Source organism: Enhydra lutris, unplaced genomic scaffold, assembly GCF_002288905.1.
Source record: "Enhydra lutris kenyoni isolate GAN:26980312 unplaced genomic scaffold, ASM228890v2 scaffoldscaffold33, whole genome shotgun sequence".
In the NCBI taxonomy this organism is placed as follows: Eukaryota; Metazoa; Chordata; class Mammalia; order Carnivora; family Mustelidae; genus Enhydra; species Enhydra lutris.
Window position 1 is genome coordinate 4,220,461 of NW_019154117.1, and position 25,028 is coordinate 4,245,488.

Below are 25,028 nucleotides of genomic sequence, written 5' to 3' on the forward strand. Positions count from 1 at the left end.
TCACTTCCGCTGTCCTAGTCCAGGAGTCAAAAAGCCGGAGGCTCTGATCGTCTTTAGTATGAATTAGGGAGTTTCGGTTTGGACTCGTTTGCAGACATTGAGGGAAGGATGACCGAGTCATCGCCGTACTCCAGACGACCGCAAACGAAATGAAGAGAACTCGGGAACTGAGCGTGGTCCCGGAACCTTAGCAGGCTGGATTGGAAATCCAGTAGGAAGGAAGACAGACCGCCCCTTTTGGGCCACGTGACTAGAAGTTAGGAACCTGGGCGGCCCTGGGTGCGGAAGACGGCGTGGTGAGGAGTGGGTTCGGGGCGTGGAAGGGCCGGGGTCGTTTGACACTAGGCAAGTGTCAGGAGTTACAGCTGAGACTAGATCTGTGACTAGATCTGGTTTATAGTTGTGGTTTCACCATTAGTTCTCCGAATGGCGTTGGGAGGGTGACCACCTCTCTGCTTGTCTGAAAAACGAGAGGCTTGCAAACTGCCTCGTACAACGCTGGCACGTGTGAAAAAAAAAAAAAGCCTGTATTAGCTGTGGTATCAGTTGTTCTCGTTGTGACTGAAGAAGAGCATTTTGAAGGGGCTTGTGTTGTGAAATAGCATTGTGCTTGTAGCATCTGTGTACATGTCAGAGGACTGTGAGGAGCTCCGGGATGGAGAGCTGCCTTTAGCATGTTAACCGGCCACATCCCATTTCTGTCAGCTTTTGTTAAAGTGAATAAATGACTGTGTGAATGAATAAAGGAAAAACACCTAAAATATGCATAAATAAGTGAGAGGGGGTAGCGTCTAATATTGTGGTCATGTAGAGGGAAAGAGTTTGCCTGTACCTGGGTCTGTATGTGCGCAGAGATGCTGTTCCAAAGCGTGTTTGTAGAAAACATGGATTTAGGACTTGAGCAGAGTCTCAGGGATAAAATTTGGAAGTAATGCAATAGGAAGTGAAACGGGTGCAGGCCACCAATTTGACATTAGAAGGTGCAGGAAAAGGCGGGGGGTGCTTTTTTCAGATATGAGAAGAACCAAGGGAAAGTACTCTTCTAAACAGATAGAAAATGGTTTTTCTCACTAGAACACACTGAGTGTTTGCGCAGCCTTCATGAAAGCCAACAAAGAAGTGAAGCGCCTGTTTGTGGGTGGCCTTGGCCAGAACATTTCCAAGGCTGACCTGCAAAATCAGTTCAGCAGATTTGGAGAAGTTTCTGATGTGGAGATCATCACACGGAAAGATGACCAAGGTACGTTTGTAGTCCTTCATGGGTTGTTAAAGGCAGATAAAATTTGTATCTAGTATCACAAAATAATGGATCCCCAGAGTGAATGTCAGCCCTAACGCTGAAAGTTGTATGTGTTTCGTTATAAGATGCCTTTCTGTGTGTGCCAGTCCCCTGCCCTGTGTCTTGAAAGTGTTACATAAAATGTGGAACCTGCCCAGAATACATTTCTGAAATCAAAAGACTTTCTAAATTCCAAGACATCTGCTTTCTGAAATACGCAACCTTCAATTTCCAAAGCTAGAATTCTAATACTTGCTAGGTGTTGGCGTCCTGTTGTATAGAATATTACTAACATACAACAGTTGAAACATTTCTTTAACTGATGGCTTAATTTCTTTTGGAATAATTTGATAAATATGTTTAGAAAAATGCAGTCTTTGTATCCAATGAGAACTAAACAAGATTTTTCTTTGAAAGAGTAAGATTCTAAGAGTCACTAAGTTTAGAAACTTGATCATTTTACATTGTGCGCTGGGTAAGAGTTTAAATAAATTTATTTTTTTATTTTTTTATTTTTTTTAGGAAACCCACAGAAAGTCTTTGCATATATCAACATTGAAGTAGCAGAAGCAGATCTGAACAAATGTAAGATTGTTATATGCTTTTTATTCTATTTGCCAGTTCATGTAACTGTGTAACTTAAAATAACTTTGGTTCTAAATCTAAACCTTAACAGCCACTTGTAAAACATCCATAGAAATAGCCATAGTTGAGAGAATTCCAACATCCTACAATTCAGCAAGTTTAGGTCCATCCCATTTGGTGTCAGCAGACATAGGGCAGCACGTTGCTCAAAAATAGTATTCTCGAATATTTTGAACAAGAGAACACATGTTCATAGAAACTGCCTGATAACACATAGCCCACTGGATATTATGCCATACTCTCCCTCCCTGGTGTGTTCGTTTCTCAGGCGGCTAATTCTTGTCATTAAGCCCCGTTAGGAGAGAACTTCACTGTATGCTCTTATAAGACGTTATCCCTAAAATTATGAAATCTCTATTGGTAAGTTTAGTAGAGCTGATGAGGGCAAACTGGCCTTCAACAAAGAAGGAGGGGGAGATCATTGATGCAGGAATGTGTGCGAGTTATTAGAGGCTAGAAAGTCAAGACACTGAAAAGAGAACATGCTAATGGACAAAGAGGGCCATCAGCCTTCTTTGTTCTCCTTGGGGGAAAAAAACTTGATCTGTCCTGTCATTCAGTGAGAAATAAGTAGTCGTTAAGAACACATCAGCTTTGCTGTGTGACCTGTGACAAGTTGTTTAAACTAGAAGCCCCAATTTTCTCATCTGGCATATGGCAAAGATACTGCTGACCTCATGGTATCACCACAAAAATTATATTGAGTAATATGTTGGTACTTAGTGTAGTACCGACCATGTAGAAATTCTGCTCATTGTTATTACTAACAAAGGTGATAGCAGGTATTGAGAAAAATCAGCTACTGGCGCGTAGGAGTTGAAACACAGTTTAGTCGTCTGCACCTAATTTACTTGCAAGTCACGCAGCAATAATTACCGTGGGATGATAAATAAAATTCTATAGGATTTCATTGTCCTCCAATTCACTCTCCAAAGTTACATTCATGTTTTTTAGTTTCAGTGTGGGAGATAACCATAAAACGTTAAATAAGTGTCAGGTGTTTCACCAGAGGTTCCTGGCATCACTGTGTGGAGGAATGATAAATTTCACTTTGCATTTTACACATTGCTTCATTCAGTTCTTCCAGGAACACTGGACAATAGAGAGCTCAAGGACTCCTGGGGTGGATGGCTCAGCTGAGACCAGGACCTAGGTCTTTTCTCCCCAGGTCGCAGTTTCTTTATTCTGTGTCTCTTTTTCTTGGTATTAATTAGAAAAAGCGTATGTTGCCATGTGTTTTTGCATTGTCGTGTACTTGAGTAATAATTCTTTACTTTATAGGTATGTCTGTTTTAAATAAAACAAAATGGAAAGGTGGAACACTACAAATTCAGCTAGCAAAAGAAAGTTTTTTGCACAGGTAAGATGTGTTCTGCATGGATTTAAACTTTATTTTGTTATATTGTAAATGGTTTTATACATTCACTTAGTTGATTTGAAACTACCAAGTAATAATGTTATTACATACTTGGCAAATTCAAACATTACAAATAGAGCTAAAATCCTTTCAACTGTGACTCCCCACAACCCCAGGCCCACCAAAAAAGATCATGCAATGCATTTACATGGGGTTTTTTTTTAAGATTTCATTTATTTGACAGAGAGCATAAGCAAGGGGAGTGGCAGGCAGAGGGAGAGGGAGAAGCAGGCTTGGCGGGGAGCAGGAGTTCCATCCCAGGGTCTCGGATCATGACTTGAGCCGAAGGTAGACACTTAACCAACTGAGCCACACACTAGCCCCCAACATGTGTTTTAACTTCAACTATATATACCTATTTCATCTTTGTAAACACAACCTTCTGTGGGGATGTAGATCTTCCCCCTTTTTTTGAAATGATTGTTTTGTATTATTTCCAAAAATAACCATACCATAGGGTACTTGGTTATCCCCGTGATGATGGACACTTGGGACTATTTCTGCTTCTCATAATGGATGACCCTTGAGAACGGCTCCTGCATAGTGCATGGGTTCCTTGGGTTTATATCCACAGGGTAGTTGTTTTATCATAGGGTTATGGACATTTAACATTTTAATAGATAGTACCAAATTGCTAATGTTGATTTTGGCCATTAATGCTAGAATCATATAAAGACACAAAGATGATAGAAAGTCCCTGAATGAGAGGCATAAGATTAATTATGTAAGTGACTTAAGAACAAGACAGTGTAATAACCATTAGAGTGTTTTAAGATTCTGCAAGGTATTACTGTCAGGGAGAAAAGACTCTGGGTTTGGGAGCTTTCTAAATAGGAAATAGTTTAGGGATATACAGCTGGAGTTGATGAGATTATTCTAGGCCCAGGAAGTGGCAAGGTCTGAAGCAAGTGGCAAGCAGCGTACTAAAGGCATATTTTGAAGGATTGGTCTGGTGAGAAAAGTGAGAATCTGACTGTTCTTCAGCTCAGGGCCTCTGTGAACAGGGTAGTGGTGGGACTTTATCCAGTAACAGTTCGGTGCCTACTCTGTGTCGGAACTGGAGCCCTGGTCCTGAGCAGGGTGAGCATGCTGTGCTGCTGCTCGCGAGTGTCTGGGCAGGCACACCTGAGGAGCCTGAGTCCGACCATCATTCTGGGAAGTGGAATGGAAAAGAGATCGGAGGCAAAGAGGCCCGTGAGGACTGGGCAGTGCAGCTGTCCAGGCCTGAATAAGGTGGGGGAGTTTGAATTGGAAGGTTCAGATGGCATCCTGCATTCTCTTCATTAAGAGGGTAGAAGTAATCAGGACTTGGCACATTGGGCTCTGAAAGACACCTCTTCCTCATGAAGAGTGAAGGGATTAAGGACAGAGAAAATGCTAAAAGTAATAAGCAAGGGAGAAAATTGAGAGGCCCTAAATGATCACTATAAAGTCAGACAGCTCTTTTTTTCTTATTGTGTTATGTTAGTCACCACAAAATACATCATTAGTTTTTGATGCAGTGTTCTAAGAGTCATTGTTGATGTACAACACCCAGACAGTTCTACAGTATTAAAAATAAAAACCGAAACAAAGCACTTAATTGTTTGGTTGGTTATTTTTAACTCTCTTATTTATATATATGTATTTTTTTATTCAGATTGGCCCAAGAGAGAGAAGAAGCAAAGGCAAAGAAAGAAAAATCAACAATAGGCAACACCAGCTTTTTAGAAAAGATGGGAGTGGTGGATTTCCATGTGAAAGCTGTGCCAGGGACGGAAGTACCAGGGCACAAAGTGAGTCTCGCTGGCAGCCTGAGTAGCCCAGAAACAGAGTCCTGAGACTGGGAGACCATGGGTGCCATGTCTAGAGCAGTTGCTTTTCCCCTTGCTTTGAAGCACTTAACATAGGCAGTGCCTTATCGTTTTCACAGTGCATTTACAAGTCTCGGGTAAGCTCCCTCATTTTACAGGAAGAAATCAAAACCCAAGTGGAGGTAGGTCTCCCCAGGGACATCGGTGGTGAAGCATACAGGCTGGTCCCAACTTTGCCTTTTTAATGATTGTTTTTGTTAGTGTCCTACATGGTTTATGTGGGACTGATAGCTGCCCCATTTGTCCTTCTTTTTTCTTTCCTCATACACTTTTTTTGAGAACTCCTGTTTTCTCATCAAAAACAAAACCCAGCAATAATCATGGCCCACTGTGAGTTTGATTTTTTTTAAAGTTGTGTTTATGCAGTGTGGATATTGTTTTCCATTTGTAACATATATAGTAAATGTATTCTTTTTTTTCTTTTTTTTCTTTTAGAATTGGGTCGTGAGTAAATTTGGAAGAGTCTTACCTATCCTTCACCTAAAGAATCAACATAAACGTAAAATATCCTTTGCAGTTGGCCTTTCAAAGTAACTTCTTATTTACCACAGTGATGGATACTTGGAGAAATTCACTTCGTCCCACTAGAATTTCCCTGTCTCTGTTAGTTAATCTTCAATGCTTAAATATTTATGTTCATTTCTAGGCAGGGTAAGACCTAACTGCTTCCATGTGTGAAGCAATGAGAGGTTCATGAGAGGTTCATGTGAGGAGGCTTGGTACTAGTGAGTGACAGCAGTGAAGCACTTGTACTGATTAACTCTTATGTCCCCTGTCTTGGCTGACATGGATTCAAAGCCATTGATCAAGGTGCTAAAGAAGGGCAAAGGGGCTTGGCTGTAGTTGAAGAAGGTGCTGGGGGGAAGTGGGGCATGGTTTCCATTAGTAGAAAGTAATGGGAAGAGGACCAGGCAGGAGGAAACAGTAGGTAGGAATATGTAGACAGGCAGGAGAATGGTGGGCGGAGAAGTAGTGTGCATGCTGGACAAGGAAACGCGGAGGTCTGTTCCCTTGAGGAAATGAAGTCAGATTGTCTGGGAATTCCCAGCGTGGCAGACTCGTGGACAAGCTGTAACCCTGCCTGCCAGTCGGGGAAGCAGAAGCAGCACAGGTGTTCCCGAGGGGATGCAGTACAGGCAGCAAGTGTGGGGGAGCACGCAGCTGATGGGCAGGTTGCCGGAGGTTAATAGCTGTGGCAGACACTACTGCCCTGGGGCTAGAGAAGCAGAGAGGGGTGTCCTCATTGGTCACAGCTCCTCTGCCCCAGGGCCCCTGGAGAACTGGCCACATGTATTTCTGCTCTCCCACCAGTAGCACTAATGTCGGGGAAAGCTGACTTCTCAGCCTTCCCTCTGTGGCAGCCACTGACAGCAGAGAGGAGAACATTGAAGGACAGTGTGAAGCTGACAACAGACACTGCCTGGCGCATGTCACGTGTTTGGCACACACTCACTAGTTACCAGATGCTATTTTAGTACTTACTGAAGTCCTAAAAGGATTTTTCAGGAGTGATCACTGAAAGCAACTTACACTTGCCTATTCATATGTGTTAGGAAACCAGCAAATGCTAGCTGTCATCACAGCACTTTGACATTAACTAGAATTTTTCTGGACAATGTCAGCAACAAAACAGGCCTAGGAAAGAATTATCAGCTTCCTGATAAAGACAAGATGTGGAGAGCGCGTAGAATGCGGAATAGATGTTATTGAGATGGGAGAATCAGAACTATGATATGCCAGGACTGAGGAGGCAGGAATGGCCAAGGTGGTTGGAGTAAAGGACATGCAGCACCCAGCTGTGCCCTGCTGGGTGCCCCTCTGTGCTCTGCTTGACGGTATCAGCTCAGATTGACAGAAAATCTGCATGGGTTTGCTGTTCTGCCAATTAACTGTGATGGTGGTCAGTTTTTTTGTTGTTGTTGTTGTTGTTTTTTAAAGATTTTATTTATTTATTTGACAGAGAGAGATCACAAGTAGACGGAGAGGCAGGCAGAGAGAGAGAGAGAGAGAGAGGGAAGCAGGCTCCCTGCTGAGCAGAGAGCCCAATGCGGGACTCGATCCCAGGACCCTGAGATCATGACCTGAGCCGAAGGCAGCAGCTTAACCCACTGAGCCACCCAGGTGCCCCAGTGGTGGTCAGTTTTAACTCTGGACATGGCCAGTGCCACAGACCATAAGGTCACCTAGTGAAGTGCTCATGGTGTTCAATGGAAAAGGGAGGTCAAGGCGAGTAAGTGATCAGCTCTAGGTCAAACAGTACTTCATGTGGTTCACCACATTGATAGGTGTTTCTAAAACCTAGTGCCTGTGTTTTGTTCCTTGACTCTGGTAACATCATGAAGTATGATCCATCAAAATACTGCCACAACTTAAAGAAGATCACAGAGGATGTCACACATGCCACCCCTGTGTCCAGCCTCACCTGGGAACTGGAAGGAGGAGATGACCTGATGAGTAAGAAGCGACGAGGGGACTTCTGTGCTGTTCACAGCCCCCCCCGGAAGAGGATCAAAGGACAGAAGAACCAGGCGTCTGCTGCTTCCCCAGCTGTGAGAGCAAGACCCCACATGGTCCCGGGGAGTCTGCATTCCCCACAACAAGAGGTGGCACGGGAAGCTCCCTGGGAGCGCATTACTGCTCGGTTACCCCATGTCCCTGCTTCTCACAGCCAGAAACTTAACAATGTGTTTGTTCAGACGTCTGGCATGGGAACTACCAGGCACAGAAATCACAGGTCTGATGATGATACCGATTCTGAAGAAGAGATACGACTACTGATCGCGAGAGAGGAAAGCCTGGGGAAAACTACATGGTCGTCTGTAGGTGACTCTGCAAATGAGCCCTTTGAAGTCGTGGGGGGAGACTTCAGGTCAGGTGTTCCCAAGCTGTGTTCTGTAACAGCGGCAGGTGTGGGAAACGATTGTGACTATGATTCAGGAGATACAGATGAGATCATCGCAGCAAAGAAAAAGACTGGTAAGGTCAAAAACAGTGCAGAGTTATCACAAATGGAGAAGTCTGCACACAAGAAAACATCTTCAAAAAATAGAAAAAACTGTGAGCTTTCCGGTAATTGTGTTAAAGCACAAAAAAGAAAGACCAACCCAGAGCGAGCCGTCAGTCCCCGGGTTACAGCCCACTGCAGCAGCCGGGAAGATGCGGGTTCTACTTCAGAATCTGCTGAGTCTGCAGGAGATGAGGAGTACAACGCCATGATGAGAAACTGCCTCCATGTGCAGCTCACCTTAGCTGATCTAGAACAGCTAGCTGGCAGCAACCTGCAGGTTCCAGAAGAAGATCCCGAGAGTGGTGGTGATGGCCAGGAGACCACCACCAAGTGTGACAGGACTCCAGGTGGCCTGCACAGAGCCCGGCCGTGTATCTGTCCTGAGGACATTGTGGCTGCCCTCTTAGAAGGAGAAGAGAACACCTGTGGAAAACAGAAACCAAAGGAAGACAACGTAAAGCCAAAATTCCAGGCTTTCAAGGGAGTAGGCTGTCTCTATGGAAAGGAATCGATAAAAAAACCCTTGAAAGAGAGTGTTGCCTCCGACAATATAAATAAAGATCAGAATTCCTTGAAACTTGATCCCGGCAGCATGTCCATGGAGAAGGGGTCCCCACCTGCTAATGGCTCATCAAGCAAACTAACTCCTCTCCAACATGCAAAGAAGACAAACGACCCAAACCAAACTAAGCCTCAAAAAAGGCGTTCTACTTTCCAGAGCCAGGATCATAAGATGGTGTCCCCTAGCAGTTCAGAAGAGGGAGGTAGAAATCCTATTTCTAGTCTGTTGCCATTAAAAGATAAATCTTTAAGTCTTGGTGCAAAGACCTCCAAGGTAGGCTTTGATGAAGACTACCACCACAGGACAGGGGAGACCGGAGAAGGCTCTGGAAAGAGCAGCCCCCCGATGCCTGGGAAAGCACTGGAAGGCTCCTCCAAGAGAGATACTCGGGGAAGCAACACCGACTTCCCACTTTCTGTGAACAGTTGGTCAGATGTCCGCGCTAAGGAGAAGCATGCTGAAGACAATCAGAAGCGTTTGGCAGCCTTGGACGCAAAGCAGAAGGCAAAGGAAGTGCGGAAGAAGCTGGTTCATAACGCCCTGGCAGACTTGGTGAGTGCACTCCCAGTCTGGGCGCCACGAGGCCACCCTTCCTTCCCGTGAAGGTTGGCGTGCCCCTCCAAGCTCCTTGTCCCAGCACCCACTTGTTTTCATGTCGTGTCCCTTGAGTGAGAAGCTTCTGTCGCCTTGTGTCTTTAGTATATACCAGAGAAATTGAGTTTGAACTTTGTTTACTGAAAACATTCTTTCTTGTTTTAATGTAAAGTTTTCCTTTCGTTTGGGAACTATAACTGGCATAATTTTATAACGTGTCCTAATGTGTCTGAATTTGCAAATAAGTCACTTGCCAGTGATACAGATCTCCCTAAGATTCAGGATACTGACTTTATTCATTCTTCCAACAACCGTAAGTGTCTGCAAAGTCCCAGGACTTCACAGTTAGTGCCAGACCTCGGAATGAGGATCGTGGTCCCTGCCTCTGGTGGTCGTTGTCTCACAGTGTGGTAGGCACAGGGCCCAGAGAGAAGAGTGCCCATACACCCCAGCAAGTCAGCCAGGAGGAGGGGCGGGGGCCTTCCTCAGCCTGAATCAAGTCTAAGGTAGAAGGATCAGTGCGAACTGGTTGGGTAGTGGCAGGTGGGCAGGAAGGGAGTGGAAAGACCTTTGTGGGAAGGGAGCAGTTTGTAGTCAGCGTAACCGAGATATGCAGAGATGAGGATGCCTGAGAGAGGAGCAGGGCAAGTGGTGGAACAGCTGTGGAGGTTGGACTTTACTCTGTGAATATGGAAAGGAAAGGCTGAAGATTTGCTTCATGTATGTAATGGAACAGGAATCTGCACACTCTGGCTCACTGGCCATCCAGCCTGTGGCCCATTTTGGTACAACCTTCAAGCCAAGAATGGTTTTTACATTTATAAGGGTTTTTAAAGAGAAGAACCAAGATTATATGTGGCCTACAAAATATTTACTCTCTGGTCCTTTACAGAAAACATTTACCAGCCGCAATCTGGGCAAGATTTTTTTAGGCCATGACAAGTCAAATTGGGCAATCTGGAGCCAGGGAGTCTTTGGGAGGTCATGAGCCAGAACCAAGGCAGTGACAATGGGAATAGATCTAAAAGATACCAGCTAGGTCCATACTTGGAACTTGAGGACCAACTGGACATGGAGAGGAAGAAGTCTTAACGTTTCCGTCTTGGGAAACACTGTGGCTGGTGGTGTTCACTCTAAGGAAGGAGAAGGGGCCTTGGCGAGGGAAGGAGACAAGGGGCTTTCTTAAGGTGTAATGCCTTTGTGGACTGCTCTAGGATGGTCATCCAGAGGACAAGCCAACACACATCATCTTTGGCTCTGACAGTGAAACAGAGGAGCAAAGCCACCCGGGAGAGGAGCCCATGAAGGTAAGTAGCCCAGGAAGCCCATGTGGGGATTCCACCACTCTCGCAGGTCCATTTCTGCCTGCTGCACACCAGGACCTCCCCAGAACTGCCACGTTCAACATCAAACCCTCCTGAGCTGCAGTGATCCCCAGCACCCCTGACCACCACACACAAACACCAGGGACCTTGGAGGTTCTCCCCCATGTGAATCTATCCTCCACACCATCTGCCAGGTAGCATAAGTAGTAGCGGAACCCTGCGGGAAGTGTCCCCTGTAATAACTGCACCCATCCTCCAACTGCATGGGAGCCTCCGGATTAGTGACCCAGATCCTGGGAGATGCATCTGGGCTCCTGGTTCTTCAGTGTGAGAGGAAGACTGCGTGAGGAAGGAATTGCAGATGGCCTCCGCTGTTAACAAAGCACTTCCGTGTGCATCTGTGTTCCAGGAGTCCGTGAACAGAGCCTCTGGGAAGCTGTTTGACAGCAGCGAGGATGAAGAATCTGGCTCTGAAGACGACAGTCACAGGTTCAGAATTAAACCTCAGTTTGAGGGCAGAGCCGGGCAGAAGGTTAGTGAAGACTGAAAATAATCCCACCTGTGGGCCCTTGGTGACGGGGTTTTTCCCTCCGAGTAAGTGCAGGCTGACCTGGGGCTTCCAATATTTATTTGCGTGGTTTGTGGGGCGGTGAGGGTATGCCAACAGTAATGTAGTGAATTCGGGCGAGGGAGGTGCACTTGGAGGGGCTCCTGTGAGAGTGCGGTCTTGGGAACGTGGCTCCCAGCTATCCGCGTGTCTGTGTAGCTCCTGGACTTGCAGTCTCATTTCGGCACTGACGACAGATTCCGCATGGACTCCCGATTTCTGGAAAGTGACAGTGAAGAGGAACAGGAAGGTAAATACATCCCTGCCTAAACAGTCCTCATGTCAGAGCTGGGGGACCCTGAAAGTCATCTGCTGTAGGAGAAACTGCGCCTCAAGACTTGGAACTATGAGGCCTGTGACCCACGGGTGCTTACACAGTCCTGCTTGAGCTTGTGGGTAGAGTTACTCAGAAAATCTCAATGGCTTGAAGCTGCCTGAAAGGGTAGGAGAGGACAGCTTCTACCAAAGACCGTCTTCCTCTGTCCTGTCCCTGTTCTAGGGGAGGCCGGAGGGGCCCTGGTGAGGTTGGAGGAGATAGTTGAGCATCTGCCCTCCCTCCAGGGTGCATGCCAAGGGCGGGTGTTGGAGCAGCAGAGCACCACGGAGTTGTCCGGATGTGGGTGCTTCTCGCAGCTGTGATGCTCCCGAGGACTTCCTCCTTTGCAGCGGCTCCAGACTGTCTCTCCATGACCTTGCACTCTTACCCTTCAGAAAAACCCTCACCTCCCATCTGGCCAGGAGGGCAGCCCTTCCAGTGAGGTCCCTGCTTGCCTCTCCCGTCTCTGGACTTCCCTGTCCTCATACCTTTTTCTTTCCTCCCTGAGTTAATCTTTCCCGAGCCTCAGGCCTCACGGTTCGCACTTCCTGTTACCCTGCTCACGGGCGTGCTCATCCTGCCCTTCTTTCTGTGGACACAGTGAGGCCTCAGGTCCCCCAAAAAGCCATTCCTTCCGCCCTGCCAGGTTTCTCATTGCCACTCCCATCTTTTGCCTTCTAAACTTGAAATTAAAAAATAAATTGCAGTTAATTCAGAAGCAGTGGCTTTTTGTTGGAAATGCATTCTCTGATCTCGTTGAGGTGATTTTTCTGTGTAGTGTAGGTTTCTGGAAACCAGGGTTCAGAGAGTAAGTTCTCCGCGGTCCACGCTAGCCTGCGTTTCAGAGCTGCTTGCTCACAGTTTCTCGAGAAGGCAGCAGCAGACAGAACCGTGGAGCCGGCGCTGAGTACTGTGTCGTTGCTTTTGGACCTTCGGGCTCTTTGCTTACTTCATCCGGCTCCGGCCTCTTCAGCCTGTCTGTGGTTTTTGTCCCTGTTCACTTTCACATGTTCTCTTCCCTCTGCTCCCATCACACCGTAGCTCTTGTTTCTTCCTAATTCTTGGTTCCTGGTTTTCCCTTTGCCTTTAGGTATATATTCTGCCCAGGGTTCATAGCTTTACTGTGGCCTCAGCCTTCCCTTACACATCAGAGTGAAAGTTGTTACATACTAGCCCATCCATCCGGTCCAACCTAAAGTAAACTCTTCTCATTCTCTTCAGTGCGTGTGTTCCTTTTGTTTCTGTTCCTATTGTTTCTGTTCCTATTATTTCTGGTCCCAAATTGTTTCTGTTCCCGGTTCGTGGCAGGCCCTCCCATCAGGGGATCTTCTTGGTCTTTCCCGTGTTAGACTCTGCCTGGTTTATAAAGCTTTTCTTGATGGAGTTGAACCTACCCTCTACCTCCTTTGAACCCTTAAGACACTTGGGGGTATTTCTGTAGAGAACTTACTTAAATTAGTGCTTTATTCTGGTATCTGTTACTTGGTTGCTTGTCTTCTGCGGTGAATTCAGGAGTCTGCCAGGCTTAGAGCTCTGTATTTTGGCCTGCAGTCCAGACTCACTGCTTTGTTGTTTAATGTTTGTTTCCTGTAGTTGAAGATAACAGCATTTGGGGCCACGATGTCTTGTGTGTGTAGGACCCGTGGGTCTCTTCCTGCAGCACTTATTACTGAACCAAAGACCAAGCAACTGTCTTGTAACATGTTATGAGTAAGAAGAGTTGCCATCCTTTACCATCTTTCATCTTTAGGTTGTTATGTAATTTAATTTTTAGAGTGGTTAAAAAACGAGAGTCTGTAATCACTGTGGTTTTGTGATTAGTATATTGCTCTGTTGCATTTGTCGATCTTTACCTTAAGAACTTCGATCTGCCACTGAAACCATCAAATGCAGATTTCATTTTCATAATTATAGGTGGAAATGGGGCTTTTCGTTCATTGGCCATACGACTTCTGGATTCCCTGTGGCATTGAGGGTCATGGGGTCAGGGAGGTTGGGAAAACAGGGCTGGACTTTTCTTTCTCCTGTTTCAGTGAGCTTTGCCCATGTTTAAGTGCTTGATGATTATTTTATGATTGAGACTGCTCAAGTTACGTTTGCCAAAAGAATACTAATTCTGCCTTTCCCTCTAAGAGGTAAATGACGAGAAAACTGCGGAGGAAGAGGAGCTTGCTGCAGAGAAGCTCAAAGCCCTGGACGTCATGCAGAGTGTTTTGCACACCACTGTGAGCAATTCTGTACACAAAGGATCGTTACCTGCCAAGAAATTTAGGTGTGATTTATGTTCTATCCTGTTCCACCCTGTTTCCCTTTGACATATGTACCTTTTGAACTCAGTTTAAAACTAGGCTATTTTAGACATCCTGGGGTGGGCAGTTGGCAAAATATATCAGACCCTAAAAACATACTTATTGTGGACCCAGTGGCTCACTTCAGGAAACTAACTTTGAATTTTTTCTCTATTTTTGTGGTTACATGTCATAGCAACATTGCTTTCAATAGTGAAGCAGCTGGACAATGGTTTAAATATTAACTGTAGAACTATATAAATGTAATTTTTTATTACAGAAAATTTTAAACACATTATTTGTAGAGACTGGTGTATTGACAGGCCTGTACACCAGCTTCTATAGTCAACAATGTGATCAATTTTCCTTTCTTTTGTTTTTTTCAGGGTTTTTCTTTAAAATAAGCTCTACACCCAACAGGGGTCTTGATCTCATGACCCCGAGAGCAAGAGTCACGTGCTCTACAGACTGAGCCAGCCAGGAGACCCCAGTTTTCCTTTCTATACTTTTAATTACTTTTCCCACTAAAATACTTTATGCAGATCCAATTTTATTTGTATTTATTTCAGTATCCGTAAATTAATTTTTAATTAAAAGATTCAGGGAAACTCAAAACTGGGTAACTTAAAATACCACTTTCTAACAAGATCCTGATACTTCGTGTGGTTTTGTCTTGCTCAAAAATTGGAATTGTCCCAATTTGCTATTATATATTTGCTATTATTATAATTTGCTATTAATTTTTTCCATTAGGTTCTGATTTCTCTCTGCCAGCTTACTCCTGTCTGTTGTTTACACAGGGATGTCATACATTACGATCCAACGAGGCATGACCACGCCACTTACGAAAGGAAGAACGATGATAAACCAAAGGAAAGGTAAATCAGCTGCTTCTCTCTGTAGCAGGATCATAGGAATTAATCTCATTTGAGACCCTGAGAGAAAAAGATAGTAACCCATACCCATCCATTGGTCTGCATGGTATTTAATGGAAGACCAGGGAGGGAAGAGTTAGAGTGGAATTGTTGCTGTGGTAGAGAAAGTTGTACTTTGAAACAAAGGAATCTCCTGCATGTGCTTGATATGTGCTCCTGGGCTAGTGTGGTGCCCCCTCCTTGAAATAGTTTCTCATGGCTGTTGTAACAAGTCACCACAAACGTACTGGCTGAAAACCACAAAAGTTGTTTTCTGGCATTTCTGAAGGCTAGGAGTCTGAAGTCAAGGTTACTGAAAGAACTGTGTTCTCTCCGGAGGTTCGGAGGCAAACATCTGTGTCCCGTCTCTCTCCTGGCCTCAGGTGACCACAGTAGTTCATGGCCGCGTTTCTCCTTGTTCACATGGCCTCCTTTTCTCTGTGCCTCTCATCTCTGTGTCTGTTATAAGGACACTTGTGATTGATTTCGGGACTGCCTGAATAATCCTGGATAATCTCTTGTTTGCAAGGTACTTCACAACTCTGCAAGGACCCTTTTTCCGAATAAGGTCATATTCACAGGTTTTAGAAATCAGGGCCTGGACGTATCTTTTTGGGGCAGTGATTGAGTCCACGACACGCTCCAGTGTGCTAGAGCTTCTGTTTCCCGTGCCTGTGCTGTCGCACCGTCCGTTTCCTGACTACGGCAAGTCCGTGGAGCAGCCAGTAACCCTGCCTGGCTTAATGCCTTCATTTCCCCGTGGCTAGAGTCAGTAAAGGCAATGTGCTATCCTGAATTAGGTCCTGGAGCAAACAAGACATTGGGTGGAGAAACGGGAGATGAGAATGAGGCTTGGGTTTAGTTAATAGTAGTGGATTGAGGTGAACCTTTGTCATATGTGTGTCATAGTTACAGAAGATGCTTTCAGGAAACTAGGTGAAGGCTATTTGGGAATGGTGTCTTTCCCTAGAGCAGATGACCCCAAAGAGGAGGAGGAGGCCACAGTGTATTTTATGACCTAGTCTTAGGTCACACACTGACAATCTGCCTTATAAAGTTTTCTTGAAACAAGTCACTAAGTCCAACTCAAATACTTCGATGAGGGTGGGGGACTTGGAAACAACACCTCTTAAAGAGAGAAGTAATGGGGAATATGTGAGCATATTTAAAACTGCCATAAACCGCCCACTGGCCACAGATTGTTTACATTCCTGCCACATGCAGAATATGCTCACTCCTCCCTTGATGGCCCAGAAGCCTCACTGTTACAATATCTATTCAGAAGCTGGGGCGCTGTCACCCACATAAGATCTAGAGGCAAATGAGGCCTAATGAGTACAGCACTGTGAGTGCAGTCCCTCTGATCAGAGACAGAAGAGAACTGTGAACTAGAGGACAAGCCACCTGTCCCTCTGCAAACACATGGTGGTGAGGCAAGCACAGGGTGGCCACCAGAAGGCCTGCTGTTCACCTGAGGGAAGCAGAAGGCAGGGGTTACTGGTCCGTAGCAGCTCTGAAGTCCAGACCAGGAAATATGGGGACTTCTTTGATTAGAACCGCAGGCCTGGTAATGATTCTGTGTGGTTCTTAACTCTGCCTTCTGGTTCATCCTTCCTTTTTCTTGAGCAGTGGCTTGCATTTGTGTCTGAGTAATATTCTTGGCCTGCTTTTTGTTTGTAGAAATGTGGGCATCCAAAAGCCTTGTCATTGTAGAACGTACCTATCTGTCCAAGCTGGTGTTTCTGCTCATATATTTCTCTTGAATATTTGTGGGTTTCCTGTGATCTTCTTTTTTTTTTTTTTTTTAAGATTTTATTTATTTATTTGACAGAGAGAAATCACAAGTAGACAGAGAGGCAGGCAGAGAGAGAGAGAGAGGGAAGCAGGCTCCCTGCCGAGCAGAGAGCCCGATGTGGGACTTGATCCCAGGACCCTGAGATTATGACCTGAGCCGAAGGCAGCAGCTTAACCCACTGAGCCACCCAGGCACCCCTCCTGTGATCTTCTTGAGATTCACTCCCATGAGGCAGAAACCATAGCCACGGGTCATTGTACTGTGGGCTTCTGCTGAGACACCACTGGTAAGTAAGGTCCTTAGGAGCCTCACTGGCCAGACGGCAGAGGTTTCTGAGCTATGGCTAGGGTCTTAACAAAGGAATTTGCTTTGTATTTGGACTGAGGTCTACAGATTTCTCTGTTAAAGATCAGATAGTATATTGGGGCGCCTGGGTGGCTCAGTGGGTTAAAGCCTCTGCCTTCAGCTCATGTCATGATCCCAAGGTCCTAGGATCGAGCCCCGCATTGGGCTCTCTGCTCAGCGGGGGGCCTGCTTCCTCCTCTCTCTCTGCCTGCCTCTCTGCCTACTTGTGATCTCTGTTAAATAAATAAATAAAATCTTTAAAAAAAAAAAAAGATCAGAAAGTATATTGTCTGTTGTAGTAATTCCACTCTGCCTTTGTGACAGGAAAGCAGCCACAGGCAATATGTAAGTGAGGGAGGGAGGCTGTGTTCTGAATAAAGTTATTACCCACTCAGGTTTGCATTTTGTATAATCTGTTTATGTCACAAAACCATCTTTTTATTTTCCCATCCATCTCAAACCATGAAAGATACTCTTTTTTTTTTTTTTTTTAAAGATTTTATTTATTCATTTGACAGAGATCACAAGTCGGCAGAGAGGCAGGCAGAGAGAGAGAGAGAGGAGGAAGCAGGCTCCCCACCAAGCAGAGAGCCCGATGCGGGGCTCGATCCCAGGACCCCGGGATCATGACCCGAGCCGAAGGCAGAGGCTTTAACCCACTGAGCCACCCGGGCACCCCCATGGAAGATACCCGTAGCCAGCAGTCCGCCCTTAAATAGGCAGCAGCCTGGATTTGGTCCTTGGGGCCCAGCTTGCCAACACCTGCTTTACACTGTGTTTTCCTGTGTTTTAGACTGGATCTTTGCTTAGATGCCACTTCTTAAAATATCATGTTATTTGTCTTCTAGAAATTAGGGGTCTTCAAAACCATGAGCTCCCGGTTCTTATAAGAAATGTCTTTAGGTTCAGTGTCTGGTCACATTGTACTACAAGTGGTAAATACCTTCAGACCCTTCCAGACACCTTCCTAGCTCGCTCCCTGTTCATAGGCACTTCCTAAGTTCTGCTTTAATGGAGGCGACACAGTGCTGCTTAGCATTGTGCCATGGCAGAGCTAGGCCAAACGATCCCTTTCCTCTGGGTTCCAACAGCATTTCCTCACTGTCCTGCCACCAGCCTGCAGCTTCCTCAGTGGCTGTGTGATTCCTACTGACAGTTTCTTCAGGCTCTTGCTAACACCATCCTTGCTGCCTTCTGAGACCTTCCTACCACCCGGGCTCTGCAGCCCCTCCTATGGTTTGGGTTTTTGTTAGAGCAGCATCCCATGTCTAGATACCAAATTCTGCAACACTCATGAATCGCTGTGTAGATACACTTCCCCCAAATTCAATAGCTTGAAGCCTTAAAGATTTATTAGATTCCAGTTTCTCTGGGACAGGAATTTGGGAGTGCTTCACTGGGTAGTTGTGGCTCCGGGGCTTTCAGGAGATTGCCTGCGGGATGACCCATGCACATGTCTGTTGGCTGGAGCCCTTAGTTCCTTGCCTCTTCATTTGGCTATTTATGTGCCCTCCCAGCAAGGCAGCTGGCTTCCCCCAAAGCCACTGATCTGTACAGGGGAGCACAAGGAGAGCACTGCGGTGCCTTCTGTAACCCTCAGTAGTCACACACCATCTCTTCTGCCTTAGTGCATGCCTCAAGGGGTCGTGAGGTCCAGCCCACACCAGGGAATGGGGGGATTAACTTCCACATCTTAAAAAAGGATCAAAGGATTTTTGGACCACTTTTAAAACCACCACATGGTGCTTCAAGGATAATCACATGGAATTGCCTAAAGTACACCATTTTGCATAGAGCTCAGTTCCATAGGCATCTCTGTCTTAAATTCTAGCCAGGTTGGTGTTTTAAATGAAGTATTACAAGTTTCTTTCCAGGGCACCTGGGTGGCTCAGTCAGTTAAGCGTCTGCCTTCAACTCAGGTCATGATCTCAAGGTCCTGGGAAGGAGCACCATGTCGGGCTGCCTGTTCAGCCAGGGAATCTGCTCCTCCCTCTCCCTCTGCCTGCCACTCCCCCTGCTTGTGCTCTCTCTCTCTGTCAGATAAATAAATAAAAATAAAAATCTTTTTAAAAAAGTTTCTTTCCATGATATATAGTCTCCCCCAATAAGAACCAGTTAGGTTAACTTACTCTCTTGTTAACTGTCTTGTTATAATAGTTATAATAGTTAACTATCTTGTTAACCTACTATTTTAGGTAATACAGTTAGAATTTTGGCCCAATATTACTCATGATATGTGGAGTGGAGTCTGATAGGAAAAAGGATTTTAATCTTTTGATACCTAAAACTCAATATTGGCAAACAGCCATGTAACTTTTTGTCTGAGATCAAAGAGAAAATAAACGCAGAGCAGGTTTATAGTAACATCAACATTTCATATCAAGACAAAGTAGATGTAGCATGTTTATAATTCACTCCTAAAACTTAATTATGACCAAAATTTTTACACCAATTTTGCAAAACTCACAGAATTTTGGGACTTAGAAGTTACCTGGTTTAGAGTGTTTGTTTTGCAGGTGAGGTTACAGGCCTAATGCCGTTAAGTGATTTTCTTAAGTGATTAAACTTAGTATGTTAGGTGTGATTTCTGGAATGTAGTTCAGAGGATGGAGGAGGATATAATTCATGTGTAATACTTGGAGCTGTTTGACATAGTTTTGTGTAGTAAAAGCTTCCTGGTCAAGGTTCTGCTTTTATGATTGGAGTTTTATATGTGGATCCTCTTGGTTGTTGAAAGAATGGGGTTAGTTTTCCAAGGTGTTCTCCTAATCTCTGGCAGCTGATGGTCTCTTTGTGACGCACTTGTCTGTAAATGTCACTACAGTAAAGCCAAACGGAGGAAGCAAAGGGAAGAGGCCGAGAAGCTGCCCGAGGTGTCTAAAGAGATGTATTATAGCGTTGCTGCGGACTTAAAAGAAATATTTCAAACTACAAAAGTTACCAATGAAACAGTAGACGACACACCCTCCAGTGAGAATCATGATGGCGAGAAAGTTGACATCCACCACCCCGCCACTCCGACGACAGGGGCCGAGCAGCCTGGCGGGTTCACATTCTCCTTTTTTGATTCAGACGCTAAAGATGAAAAGGAAGGTACTTTTTAAAAAAATTTTTAATATTTTCAGTTCAGGCAGCTTGCACATAATGGATTGAGTCTACATTAAGTGTGTGACATAACATTAGCCGAAGAAAGAATTATTTTCTTCCACCTAAATGAACAACATGAGATTCGGTATCATATGGTCAAAACAACGGGCCAGGAGCTGTGTTTAACAGCAAGAGATTGTTTTTGCTTAAAGGAACAAATGTCTAGTTAGATACCATGCGAAGGGAAGCCCAGGAGTAATGTGCAGCATTCCTTCTTCTGAGTGGAAATAATCATGAGGAAGTACATAGTAAGCCCTCCGATTAAACAGCTTCATGCCTTACATGCAGTTAGAAAAGCCAAGACTTTGTAGAGAGCCAGTGCCGTCTGGAAGGGAAGGAGGAAATAGGCCACCTTGGCTTTATACAGGTACACTATGTCATCGATACAGCAGTCCTTTCAGACTTTGTCCTTGGAAACATGCCAGAACCTGGAGAAAAGCAAAAACAGCAGTATGTACAAGTTCACGTTCCCTTTCGGGAGGTTTACCTGTAAAGGCCAACATGAGCCGAAAGTTAAATGCCTGTTAACTTAGTGATAGTCTCCCCTGGTAAGGGAGACTGCTGCTCCTCACTTGGTGTTCATGATGGAATGCAGCTTTCCTGGAAGTTCACTGTAAAAAGCAGATGTCTGCATCCCGGAGAGTATATGCCCACCTAACCACAGTGTGTGCTGCGTTAAAGATGAGCGGTTAACGGTAGCACCCTCTGTTAGCAGCTAAGTTTTTAATGTCAGTTCTGTGGTCCTCCAGCATGAGGTGCAGAGACCCAGTATTTCAGAATTTGGGCAAGTTAGACGCAGTGATGCATCATGTGCTCTGCTCTGCTGTCCCCTGGAGCGCCAGGATCAGTCACATGCTGCTGAGCAGAGCTGGTGTAACACTGACTGTAATTCCTACAGCCGAGAGCCACGTGTGAGAACCCTGAGCGCTGAGACCCCTCAGTGACCTGGGAGGTGAGTTTGGTGCTTCAGGAGCCTGGGCCACTGTCCACAGCTTCTTCAGCAGTTCTGGAAAGAGGGTTTAGGAATTGAAAGTGTACACATAAGTTCCTTTCCTCGTTGATGAATAAACGGGGACAGGGACACCTGGTCTCACTTCATCATGCTTTATTTTAAGCATCTCTTGCTAGCACAGGTGCCACCCTTTTGGTTCCTTTTAAATTATGTTGCCTGTTTATAAACCTTTGGTTCTTATGTCTTTTTATACTGTTAGTATATTCCTAATCAGATCACTGGCAATGCCAAAAAATAAGACATCTTCTCATTTAATATTTGAAAATTTAAAAAGATACTATTTTAAATTAATAGTTAAGATCCTGGACACTTAGAGATACATGTGCATGGTAAAAGTGACCAAACGAGTGTGTTCAGCTACAGTCCTGTCCCCTTCCATTGTCATGACAATACAGATCCCTACAGAGCTGAGCCGGTGAAAACAGGGAAGATTGTCTGGCAGGGAGTCCCTCGTTTCCAAGACAGCAGCTCTGAAGAGGAAGATGTTGCTGAAGAAGAAACGGAAGGCAGGAAACCCAGCCCCAGGTAAGCAGTTTCTCGCAGTGTAACACCTGAGTTAGACATGCTGACAAGTATACAAGACAGCTTCATTTTCTTCTCAACTCCTTCAGAGTTCTCGAGACTTTTTGTGACAGAGCCTGTTTTCTCTTCTTCAACCTGGGTAGCACTGGGTGGGGGTGTGAAGATCTGGGTCTGGAAGGAGGACCCTGGAGCTGTCCCACGGGAAACACTGGCAGATGGAGTAGTAATAGTGGGATGAGACCGTGAGCAACCAGCATGGGACTTAAAACAGCTCTTGTTACCAACCTTTCAGATACAAGAGAAGAATGTTGAGTAGAGAGAGGGTGGAGTCACTTTAAATCAGGGCAAAATGAGCAAAACGTAAAGCAGATCTATTTAAGGAATAGTTCATTTATATTTTCAGTGTAAACATTTCATCTGAAATATTGAAATTAACCCAGGTCTGTCTTTCTCTCTCTCTCTTTTTTGCTTCAGAGAAGCATCATTACCTGAAAAAGAGACCACTAGATTTTTCTTTTTTTCTAAGAATGATGAAAGACTTCATGGTAAGTACATTTCTCCTTTATTTTTTTTTTTTTTTAAAGATTTTATTTATTTATTTGACAGACAGAGATCACAAGTAGGCAGAGAGGCAGGCAGAGAGAGAGAGGGAAGCAAGCTCCCTGCTGAACAGAGAGCCCAATGCGGGGCTCGATCCCAGGACCCTGAGATCATGACCTGAGCCGAAGGCAGCGGCTTAACCCACTGAGCCACCCAGGCGCCCCTACATTTCTCCTTTAAATGGTATAGGACAGGAAATGGCACAGTTCTCACACTGCACATTCCAGTAGAGTCACATGCATCCAGGAAAAGAAGTATTTGGCAAAAATTGTGATCCTTTGCCCTGTCGTGTGGTTTAGCCATCCCTATTAGACTGATGCCGGTTGGCTTATTAAGCCCTAGATGGCTGAAGGCTCCAACTCACCCTCCCTCCCTCCCTCATTCAGTATCACAAGGACTTCTTTGTTATGGGGACCTGCTTAGATGCTAGACATGCAAAACTCCTGTTTCTAGGACCCTGAAAGTTCAGGCTCTTGGTGAACTCCTAAGACCCTAGCACAAACAAAAACCAAGATACATAATGGTAAATAATACATAAACAGTTAAGTTTATGCTGTGTAAGCAGTGCTACATTTTCATTTTGTAAGACAAAATATTCTTAAAATTAGTATAAATTGGAAAAAAAAATGATGTTAACTAGAATTGAAGCCCTTGATGATGTCAATACTAGCATTACCATCCATTTTAAAGGCATTAATCTCCCGCCTTGTCTTTTTTTTATTTTCCCCTAGTAGGTTCTGATTTATTCTGGAGAGGAGTGGGAAATAACATTAGCAGGAATTCTTGGGAGGCCAGAACAAACAGCTTGCGGATGGTGAGTAACTGCACATCCATATTGATGGTCTCCTAGATGTGGTGCTATCTTTGTTTTAATATTTTTCTGGTGTAAGAGAGTAGGGGTAAGGTGTGAACCTGAGACCATGATATAAATGCTCATCGTGCGGGGCAGGGCATGGTTTAGGTCGGGCCACACCTGGTACAGGTTAGCAATCTGCAGAGCAGCCAACTTAGGGGCCCAAGTTCCAACCATCCTTGTTAAGTAACAGTAAATCATGAGATTTGGGGGAGATTAAAATGTAGTTTCAATTGCAGGCATTTAAAAAGTTTGAATATTCCCTGTTCATTCAGAGTGAGCACTCCCATAATGTTTTCCATAATCCTCACATTGAATAATTAAAATTTTACTTTATAGTTACTGAACACCTTGAAAATGATTTAGATTTATTTTTAACAAAGGTGTGATGTTTTTATAGGACTGCCGAAAGAAACATAAAGATGCCAAAAGGAGAGTGAAACCAAAATAATAACTGTCAGCATTGGTTTTGATACGAATGTGAAGAAGGCTCACCTATGGAAATTGGATGATACAGAAAATAATCTTAAATTTTAAGAAGAATTCACGGTGAAGGAGTATTCAAAATCTGCCTGGTCGATATAACTCTTTTAATGTGGATTTCCTGTATATCTCTACCTAAGGAATTCTTAAAAAAATTTAACCTGATCTTTTTTTTTAAACAAAGCACAGGATAATCCCCCCAAATACTTTTTATACATAATCTTTATGCTATCCTCGGTTATGCTAGGTATTTCTAATGCAAGGTTTACGTAACGTCTTTTTAAATGTGTGGGTAAGAGCACTTGTGTTTTCCAAATTTGGCTTTGTGTGATTTATATGCTACTTGAAATATTTATTTTTGATTGTGTAGAATATACTTTACCTCCATTTTGTCCTTTAAAAAAAAAAAAAAGCAGTTGAATACAAATCAGTCTGAGTTCTGTACTTGTGTCCTGATGAACAACTAACTGAAATACAAGACATTTCAGCCGAGCATCATAGAAGAGTTCTGTGAGGACCAGGGAAGGATGCTAAGTCGAGTTTTCCTGTTCTTGGCCTCCAGGAATCATTAAGCCCAAAATTCTGGTTTGACCAGAGGCTTATGAAAAATCCAAGTTAGTTGTCAGGACTCTTGAGTCCAAAGAGGGAAGCAGATTTAATATCTCCTTAAATCAACCTGGTTAGGATTGAAGACAGGTACTCCAGTCAAACTACACTGTCTTCAGAGTTGTGTTACAGACACAGCCCCTAGGGATGGTCCTTGAGCCCCAAAGTGTATATCTGGAATTAAAGTATTTATTAACTTACATCTTAACCGATTATAAACTTTAGAGGGCTGTGATGTCATCTTGTCTATTGACTGTTGTGTCCCAACTGCCTAGAACCGTGTCTAGCACATAGTGGTTGCCCAGTACATTTTTTTTTTCTTTCAAGATTTAAATTGTAGTTCACATGTAGTGCAGTATTACTGTCAGGGGTAGACTTTAGTGACTCATCAGGTCTATCTAACACCTGGTGCTCATTATATCGAGTGCCCTCCTTCATGCCCATCTCCCAGTTATCCCATCCTCTCCCACCTCCCCTCCAGCAACTAAGTAAGACAGAAAGGGAGGCCAAACATAACAGACTCTTAAATACAGGGAACAAACTGACGGTTGGTGGTACATATATTTTTGAATAAACAAGTCCAAAGAACTAAGCAGCTGAAGTCTTTTGGGATTCCTGTGTTTCTAAGACTTGACAGAAAATAGAAGAACCACCACTCAGCAGGACAAATAATCCAAATGTTCCACCTTCTATTCATGTAGATTACATTTATACATTCCTCCTGCTGCATAACAAGTCATCTCAATAAAATAATTTTGCTCACAAATAAGCAATTTGCTCCGGACTCATTTGGCACTCCTCACACCTCCTCCCCGTAGTGTCAGTGGAATGGCTCAGCCAGGGCTGGAGAATCCACTT

General features: G+C 44.5%; 1 protein-coding gene across 4 annotated transcripts; it reads left to right on the plus strand.

Moving 5' to 3' along the window:
- Positions 1 to 180: 180 nt before the first annotated feature.
- On the plus strand, positions 181 to 23,985 carry LOC111153589 (nucleolar protein 8). Of its 4 annotated transcripts, none has more exons than XM_022512716.1 (17): positions 181 to 296; positions 1,075 to 1,240; positions 1,802 to 1,864; positions 3,206 to 3,284; positions 4,981 to 5,116; positions 5,630 to 5,698; positions 7,528 to 9,315; positions 10,572 to 10,664; positions 11,092 to 11,214; positions 11,449 to 11,539; positions 13,739 to 13,877; positions 14,694 to 14,771; positions 19,772 to 20,040; positions 21,502 to 21,631; positions 22,103 to 22,173; positions 22,960 to 23,042; positions 23,482 to 23,985. In XM_022512716.1, the coding sequence occupies exons 2-17, from the start codon at positions 1,102 to 1,104 to the stop codon at positions 23,530 to 23,532; spliced, it is 3,402 nt and encodes a 1,133-aa protein (XP_022368424.1). In that variant the 5' UTR covers positions 181 to 296; positions 1,075 to 1,101; the 3' UTR covers positions 23,533 to 23,985. The 4 variants fall into 4 exon arrangements, with proteins under 4 accessions (XP_022368424.1, XP_022368425.1, XP_022368427.1 ...); XM_022512717.1 differs by having other exon boundaries at positions 22,963 to 23,042; XM_022512719.1 differs by lacking the exons at positions 22,103 to 22,173; positions 22,960 to 23,042; positions 23,482 to 23,985 and adding an exon at positions 20,993 to 21,046 and having other exon boundaries at positions 21,502 to 21,559.
- Positions 23,986 to 25,028: the final 1,043 nt, after the last annotated feature.

Coding starts and splice junctions, on each gene's coding strand:
- LOC111153589 (XM_022512716.1), top strand. CDS start 1,102: ATGAAAGCCAACAAAGAAGTGAAGCGCCTGTTTGTGGGTGGCCTTGGC. Junction 3,285..4,980: donor AAAGAAAGTTTTTTGCACAG/GTAAGATGTGTT, acceptor TTTTTTATTCAG/ATTGGCCCAAGAGAGAGAAG. Junction 20,041..21,501: donor CGCTAAAGATGAAAAGGAAG/GTACTTTTTAAA, acceptor ATGACAATACAG/ATCCCTACAGAGCTGAGCCG.